Source organism: Ochotona curzoniae, unplaced genomic scaffold (genome assembly GCF_017591425.1).
Source record: "Ochotona curzoniae isolate NIBS_2020 unplaced genomic scaffold, NIBS_Ocur_1.0 contig_2318, whole genome shotgun sequence".
Taxonomy (NCBI): Eukaryota; Metazoa; Chordata; class Mammalia; order Lagomorpha; family Ochotonidae; genus Ochotona; species Ochotona curzoniae.
Window position 1 is genome coordinate 11,969,963 of NW_024465419.1, and position 8,117 is coordinate 11,978,079.

General features: G+C 55.0%; 1 protein-coding gene across 1 annotated transcript; it reads left to right on the plus strand.

Moving 5' to 3' along the window:
• The first annotated feature begins 508 nt into the window (after window positions 1–508).
• Window positions 509–3,325, plus strand: KCNS2 (potassium voltage-gated channel modifier subfamily S member 2). Its single transcript, XM_040972726.1, has 2 exons — window positions 509–792; window positions 1,485–3,325. Exon 2 carries the CDS (start codon window positions 1,528–1,530, stop codon window positions 2,959–2,961), a length of 1,434 nt encoding a protein of 477 aa, XP_040828660.1. The 5' UTR covers window positions 509–792; window positions 1,485–1,527; the 3' UTR covers window positions 2,962–3,325.
• The last annotated feature ends 4,792 nt before the right edge of the window (window positions 3,326–8,117 follow it).

Here is an 8,117-nt window from a genome sequence, read left to right on the forward strand (position 1 = left end):
AGCTCCCAGCAGCCCCAAGACTCAGGACCACCCTGGTGAACTAAACTGGCCTCCACCTCAAGCCTCCCGGTTGCCCAACAACCTCACCCCAAGGCTTAAGGAAACTTTTCTTCGGATGCCTAATAAAAGGAAACCTGGAGATTTCCCCCTGCCCTGCATCCCTAGCCGGGACCCTGCCAAGATGACGCGGGAAAAGGTCACTGGAGGCAGCCCTCGGGGCGGTGGAGATAACAGCTGTCACCGGGGGATGGGTGGCAAGTACGGAAAGGTGTTGGCCCCATACCCAGCCGGGGGCGCGAAGGGTCGCGGTGTCGCGCGGGAGGAGAACGAAGAGAAGCGCAGCGGCGGAGGCAGCATCTTGGATCCGGGCAGCGGCCGCGCCCTGGCTAGAGACGCGCGGAGCTGTCCGTTCAGCACCAGCGTGCCGCGCCCCGGCTCGGGGCCCGCGCCCAGACGCACCGGCTGCGTTCCCGCTCCGGTTCCGCGGGCGCCTGCAGCGTGGGCTCCCGGGTGAGGGGAGCGCGCGCATCTGGAGCAGGGGCTAGGCCTAGAGTCGGGACCACGCAGCCACCTGTGAGCCTCGGACAACTGCAGGCGGCCGCGGTGGCGTGCGGGGCCCGAAAGACAAGGAGAAGACGCTCTGCCGACCCCGCCCGCATGCCCGCCGGGCGCACACACACTCGCACCCGCGCGCGCCCGCACCGCGCGGCGGCAGTGGCGGCCGCCGCGATGCTCGCCAGTGGGTCGGGGAAGTTTCCCGCCGGCCTCGGCCGCGGGCGCCGGTGCTCCCAGGTAAGCGCTCCCGGAACGCGCTAGGGCGAGCTGGGGCAGCTGGGCTGGGTGAGGCGCAGCGCACACGCGGCTCCGGGGCACGGCGCCAGGAGGGCGGGGGTGTGATGGGGGATCCCGGGTGGGAGGAGGAAGGCGCTCCAGTGGTGGGGGGTTGGACACTGGAGAGACGCCGAGCTGTCCCCTAACCCCCTCCCTTAGCCGGATTTGCGGACTGCAACGCTGAAATCCCCCTCCCCAAAGCTGAGCACCCAGCATCTTGGCCCAGCCCTGCGGGTGCTCCTCTCGGCTGCGGTCCCGCCTGTCTGCGGCGAGCGGGCGGGGGCGTCTCCTCCGCCTGCCCACGGGCAAGGTCAGGCTGCAGCCCCTCCTGGGCTCCTGAGGTTCCAGCGGCGAACTCAGCCCGCGAAGGCGTTTGCCCAGGACCCCCAAGAGGTCGGGGACCCGGGCTGGAGGCGCAGCCTTGCTGATGGCAACATATCCCCCACACCTTCCCTCTCCCTTCCTTGGGAGGCAGCCCCCAGGGGATTCTGTCCCCAACCCCAGTGCCCTTCAGTGACCGAGGACCACCCATGGAAACCTAGGCCCACAGAAGGCAGGGGAGACGGGGGAAGTGGGACGGGGGACTGGGGTAGTCAAGCAACGGAGCCAGCAGCACCCTGCGCTCACGCCCCTGCGGTTCCTGCCGCCTCCAGGTGTAGCGCCCCCGCGCGGAGCGTGCTGCCGGGTGTGTGCAGCATGACCGGCCAGAGCCTGTGGGACGTGTCGGAGTCCAACGTCGAGGATGGAGAGGTGCGCGTCAACGTGGGCGGCTTCAAGCGGCGGCTGCGCTCGCACACGCTGCTGCGCTTCCCGGAGACGCGCCTGGGCCGCCTGCTGCTGTGCCATTCGCGCGAGGCCATCCTGGAGCTGTGCGACGACTACGACGACGTGCAACGGGAGTTCTACTTCGACCGCAACCCGGAGCTCTTCCCCTACGTGTTACACTTCTACCACACCGGCAAACTGCACGTCATGGCAGAGCTGTGCGTCTTCTCTTTTAGCCAGGAGATCGAGTATTGGGGCATCAACGAGTTCTTCATCGACTCCTGCTGCAGCTACAGCTACCACGGTCGCAAAGTGGAGCCCGAGCAAGAGCAGTGGGATGAGCAGAGTGACCAGGAGAGCACCACATCTTCCTTCGATGAAATCCTGGCCTTCTATAGCGACGCCTCCAAGTTCGACGGGCAGCCCCTGGGCAACTTGCGCAGGCGCCTGTGGCTGGCGCTAGACAACCCGGGCTACTCGGTGCTGAGCCGAATCTTCAGCGTCCTGTCCATCCTGGTAGTGCTAGGCTCCATCATCACCATGTGTCTCAACAGCCTGCCGGACTTCCAGATCCCCGACAGCCAGGGCCAGCCCGGGGAGGATCCCAGGTTCGAGACGGTGGAGCACTTTGGCATCGCCTGGTTCACATTCGAGCTGGTGGCCAGGTTTGCTGTAGCCCCTGACTTCCTCAAGTTCTTCAGGAATGCCCTCAACCTCATCGACCTCATGTCCATTGTCCCCTTCTACGTCACCCTGGTGGTGAACCTGGTGGTGGAGAGTACCCCTACCCTGGCCAACTTGGGCAGGGTGGCACAGGTGCTGAGGCTCATGCGCATCTTTCGCATCCTAAAGCTGGCCCGACACTCCACCGGCCTCCGCTCCCTGGGCGCCACCTTGAAGTACAGCTACAAAGAAGTGGGGCTGCTCCTACTGTACCTCTCCGTGGGCATTTCCATCTTCTCCGTGGTGGCCTACACCATCGAAAAGGAGGAGAACGAAGGCCTGGCCACCATCCCTGCCTGCTGGTGGTGGGCCACAGTCAGTATGACCACCGTGGGCTATGGGGATGTGGTGCCTGGGACCACGGCTGGAAAGCTGACCGCCTCTGCCTGCATCCTGGCGGGCATCCTCGTTGTGGTACTGCCCATCACCTTGATCTTCAACAAGTTTTCCCACTTCTATCGGCGCCAAAAGCAACTCGAGAGCGCCATGCGCAGCTGCGACTTTGGAGACGGAATGAAGGAGGTTCCCTCGGTCAACTTAAGGGACTACTATGCCCATAAGGTGAAATCGCTCATGGCAAGTCTGACCAACATGAGCAGGAGCTCGCCCAGCGAGCTGAGTTTGAATGATTCCCTACGCTAGATGGGAAGACCTTTCAACAAATGCCTGAGCTGTCCCTTGCGCCTCCGGCAATAGTGCAGGCCCCTTAGGGTTATGGTGTAAGGAGGATTTCCGGCCCCAGAAGGGGAGAGAGGGATGGGCAGTGTGCCCCAGGTTGCTTTTTAGAGTATTTAGAACCTCTTTTTTTTTTTGAGGGTGGTGTGTCTGACACCATGCCTTCGCACTTCTCAGCAACACAACACTCACTGGTCTCCGTATTGTGGGCATAACTGCCCCCCTTCTACCAGCTGAGTTTCCAGAATGCTGATTCTTCCTGTTTACTGTCTACACTATTTCAGTGCTCGTAGTTCAGTAGTGTCTGTAAGTTCTTTGTGCTGCTGCTGTTGAGGTTGTCTTGTGAGACCTGTTTTAAAAGCCCCCAATGCGTGTGTCCAGTGGAAAGGCATAATGAGGTCAGTAAGGGTGTCGTAAAATTTTACACTCGGCTGTAACGAAAACCAAATCTGAGTCCCTTGGCTCCCACCTCGTTCTGATACCAAAAACAAAGCAAACACCAAGTGGAGCATACGGGGCAGCCGACACAAGGCTGTGGGTTGTTTGCGTGGGCGATCTGTACTTCTGTAGCTTGCATGGTTGTGTCCATGATTTATAGAATGATGTATGCTGTTGCTTATCTTGTCCATGTTAGTCAGTTACAGCGAGGGTTGACAGTTTCCCTGCGAGCCTTGGTTAAGCATAGACCAAATCCTAGGAAATTTAAGGCTAAGACAGGGCAAGGAGGAACCTTCTGTTTGTACTCCAGCCTCCAGCTTTCCTAAGGTGACTGAGAAACTTTGATTTCTGCTTGAGGTTCCCAGCTGAGGCTATTTGACCAAAGTTTTGTTGTGTCTTAGGTATTAGCATGTTTCTGAGACATTTAGGAATGAGGTCCTTTTGTCTTTCTAAACTATGGTGAGGTTTACTGTTTGTTGTCTTCTTGTTGTGAATGCTGTTAGGTCCTTAGCGAGGGCAGCAGCCCAGATACTTTTCCCACCTGCTCTAGAAGCTCATACACTGAGAACTCATGGATCTCCAAACAGAACTGGCTCAGCTCATTTTGCTTCTAGGATACAATGTATACCTGATGCTGTGATTGACCTGGAATTCCTGCAAAGGCATGGAAAACTGTTGGCATGGATGTGCATGCTGGCATAGGAGGCATGGTTTGCTCCAAACAGAAACACTGTGGTCCACACCCCTATTCCATAGCCCTTCTGGCTAGGGAGGGAAGCTGGGGAGAGTGGGGATAAAGGAAAGAGTAAAACAATGTAAAAAAAAATGGCCATTTAGTAAAAAGGTCATAAATAATCTGTACTGCTTAACTATTGAAAAGACCTTTGAACTTCTAACTTTGTGTGGGAATGAGGCAGGGTGCTGCCACTCCTCTGCCTCAGTTAAACAGCATCTACCCCAGTAAAGGGGCTCGATGCTTCTCTGGTGGACGATTCTTTTCCATTGTCTTCTGGGAAATCTATTGGTTTTCCAAGTAGCTTTTGTGATTGCTCATTCTTTGGAAAGGGTGGGAGTTCAGGGATCTGAATGAAGTATCAGGCAGGCTTTTGATCCAAGGCTCGGGCCTCCATGTCAGAGGACCATTTTGTGTTTTAGTTGCTTGAGGATAATACATACCTCACAGGGGGTGTAGAGAACATCTTCGCAGAGGGCTTTGTGTACCTGTGGTTGCCATGGCTACTATACGCGTGGGTGACTACTGGATGAATGCACCAGGTCCCTCAGGTTCTAGAGTCTCCAGTTCAAATCCTGCTATTCAGCGGGAGTCTCGTGGCTGGGTGGCTGCCACCTTTTCGTACCTGATGTGTCCACATCTGTTTCTTGACGGCGTCAGGGAAGGGAAAGATGACTGTGAAGCTGTGCCTGAGTCAGAGGAGCCAGCTTTTCTGTGTCCTGTTTTGCACAGTGAGGGAGACACATGGAGGATATTTCCTGGAAGACAGAGCATCTACAAAATCAGCCCCAGGCGTGCTGCAGGCAGGCGATGGCCCCAGCCTGTGTGGGTTGCTCAGTTGGCCAGGGCTGACCATTTCAGGTCACTGAGTGTGTGATCCATGGTCACTCACCATGAAGCTTGTGCAAAGTAAAACAAGGAAGGGAAGGAGGTAGAACTCAGTTGCTCTTCTGAGTGTTTTTCTAAACCAACAGGTTTGCTACCAAAATAAGAGAGAGGTACACTGCTGGTTGGCCTTGGCAGACATGAGAGCTGGGAGACTTGACTTCTTTTTTTGGCAATGACTTGCATTTATCTGGTGCCTTTCTTTGAGGGGGAATCCCCAAGTGCTTTAGAGACTGTCTTTCAACACCTTCTTGTACATATAGGCAAGTCTATATCCTCAGATAAATTAGTGCTTTATTCATCACTCCTGAGCAAGAGGAGGTCCCAACAGCACTGAGCTGCCAAGACCCGAGGTTGAGAATCATATGGTTGGCTTGGGCAGTGGGCTTCATTGGCCCCAAACGTCGACACTCAATTGCATGGCCCGGGAAAAAATGGCCTTCCACACTTTTGCAGCAAGGAGGATGGCTTCCAGAGCTCTCTGTGGGGTCTTTGACCTTGTCAGGTGACATCTGCCACAGCCCACTTTCCACTGCTGTGATCTTGGAAGCTCCAAGCGGGAGGTGACAACTTTGGCCACCGGACTGTGAGGCTGGCCTGGGAGCTTTCTGGAAGAGAACACAGCCACACTGTGTGGGCTCGGAAGCAGGATCACCCCAACAGCTGCAGTAGGAACTCAATGCCACCAGGACCAACACATGGGCCAGGCTTTTGTCACAATTTGTGGGCGGAGCTTTGTGGAAGTGCCAAGTTGGGACATGACCCATGTCTACTGCATGATTGCCTACTGCTTGTAGTTCTGTGTTTCTCTGTGAAACCCCAAGCATCTTGGGTTTGTGACCAAGGAAGGGGCATGTTGTAATGCCCAGCTGATTTGTAGCTCTTAAGATAATAATTGGCATTTGATATTTGGATGTGCTATTTCTACTTCTGTTACCACTGAAATAATTGAACTACCTGTTTATTCCTGCCTCATTTCAAGGAAAGAAAATTATTTGCTCTGGACTTTTGAATGGCTGACGATCTATTCAGGCTGTGGAAGACTTTACTGGAAGTCTTAACTGGTATTGCTTGTATGTTTTAACAGCATGACTTGCTACAAAGTTGTAATTCTCATAATTGCTAACGCTGTATTTGACATGTCACTTTTAACAATCATTAACACAATACTGTGCAAGCCTTGAGGCAGGCTGGCCTGAAACGTTGTTTGCTGCAATTCAGCCTCATCCCTGGGCTTGGGAGGGTGGAGTGTCAGGATGCTGAGGTCCAGACGTGCAGGTTACAATGATCAGTGCCTCTCTAGGCCCTCCTGCTAGAGAGTGGCAGGTGCAACAATGGTGTCTGGAATTGGAGATCCGATTGCCAGGGGAAAACCTGAGCTTTGGGGCAGTTGTTGGGAAGGCAAACCGTTGTTGATTCTTTGAGAATGTCTAGAAGTGGGACCCCTTTTGTGCCGGGAAATACTAGCTTGCTTTGTTGAAGTACTGGTTATGGCTTCTTGGAGCCCTAGTAACAACAAGTGTCCTTCAAGATCTCCTTCCTGCTCAGCAACTCTCGTGACCAGTCATACCCTGTCCCTGTGCCACTGTGGGTCATTCCCTGGCAGTCAGCTGGATCCTTGGTGACCAGAGCTGAAGCCCACCTGGCTGCTTGGGCATGAGGACTGCTGGGGGCTGCCTGGAGCCAGCGCTTGACTCAGCCCAGACTAGGAGTGTGATGAGCCGATCTAGGAGCCGCTGAGAGTCAACAGGAAGCACTAACTAGGTTCTGCTGACGTTCTGCCTTCAGCTCTGTGCTCGTAGCTTCATCACCTGTCCTCTCAGAGCCCTCCCTTTCCAGCGCTGCAAAATGAGGTGGTTGAATTAAATAATCCTGAAAGGCTGCCCCATTCTTTGCCTCTGAGGAGAGGAGGAGCTCCTTCCTCGTCCCTGGGTGTTCATTACAGCAGGGAGCAGAGCAGAGCAGCTATTTCCCAATCACCTCCTGTTTGGTGTGTTTGCGGTTCTCAGCAGTCAGCCAGCCCCGAGAGAGATGAGAGATGGTGGCTTCAGGGCTGGTGGGACCAGAGAAACGTTCAGGCTGGTGTCTGCACCCAGTGAATAGAGTTTAAAAATTGTCCTTGAGTGCATCCTCTTGAGTTTTAAATGACACCCAAGTCAAATTTCTGAAAGACGCAGAAAGGAAAAACAGATCAATCCCATTTGGTTTGAGGGCCAGCTCTGCTGGGTTCTGTCTGGACCCCCTGGGAGGTCTGCCAGCCCCTTTCGCCCAACTCAGGGCCCACAGTTAGGCCCAAATAAGAGCCAGTGGGGTGTGCCAGTGTCCTCTCTTGGTGCCCCCTAAGTTCACTGAGAAGACAAGGGACATGGCAAGCCACAGACCCTAAGTTCTGGCTGGGTGGTGTGAGTGCCACCAGCAGGTGTATGAATTGGATGTCTGGGGAGGTATAGGAGCCAGGAAGCCCTGAATCTTAAAAGGAAAAGCAAATGTGTCTTCCTGAGGCCGGAACCCAAATATTGCACACAGTGATTATTCTTCTTCCCTCTGTTCTTCAGGGAACTTTTACGTTTCTACCCAACGCCCTGACACATGTAGTGGGATCTAGAAAACAGAGACTTTCTCCTCTTCCTGCGGCCTCCTTTGTCAGTACCACACCCTCCTGGTTACAGGTGCCTGTGCATGCCACCTCCAAGGGGCTGGCATGCTCAGACGGGCAGAAACGCCCAGGTGGGGGGGGGTCTCCAAGACCTGGACCTGCATGCAAGAAGGACTTGGAGCAGAGGAAGAAGAGGGGGTAGGCAGGCCTTGAAGCCTGGTAAATTCCTATGTGTGGGAAAGAAGGGGTGGGAAGAAGCCGGGGGGAAATGGGACAATGAAAAGAAGTTGTAAGGTGGTAGATAAAGGGAAAGGCATAGAGGAAGGGAGGCAAAGAGAGTAGGCAGTGAATGAAGGCCATGATCCATGCAGTCATCTCAGGCCTGTGCTGAGTTTTCATTATTTCTCACCACATGGGATGCTCTCAGCCCATCAGTGGCTGCTTGGGTTGCATCCACTCCCCACCTGTCCA

What these genes read in the sequence shown, in the direction of transcription:
- KCNS2 (XM_040972726.1), top strand. Translation starts at nt 1,528, where the DNA reads ATGACCGGCCAGAGCCTGTGGGACGTGTCGGAGTCCAACGTCGAGGAT.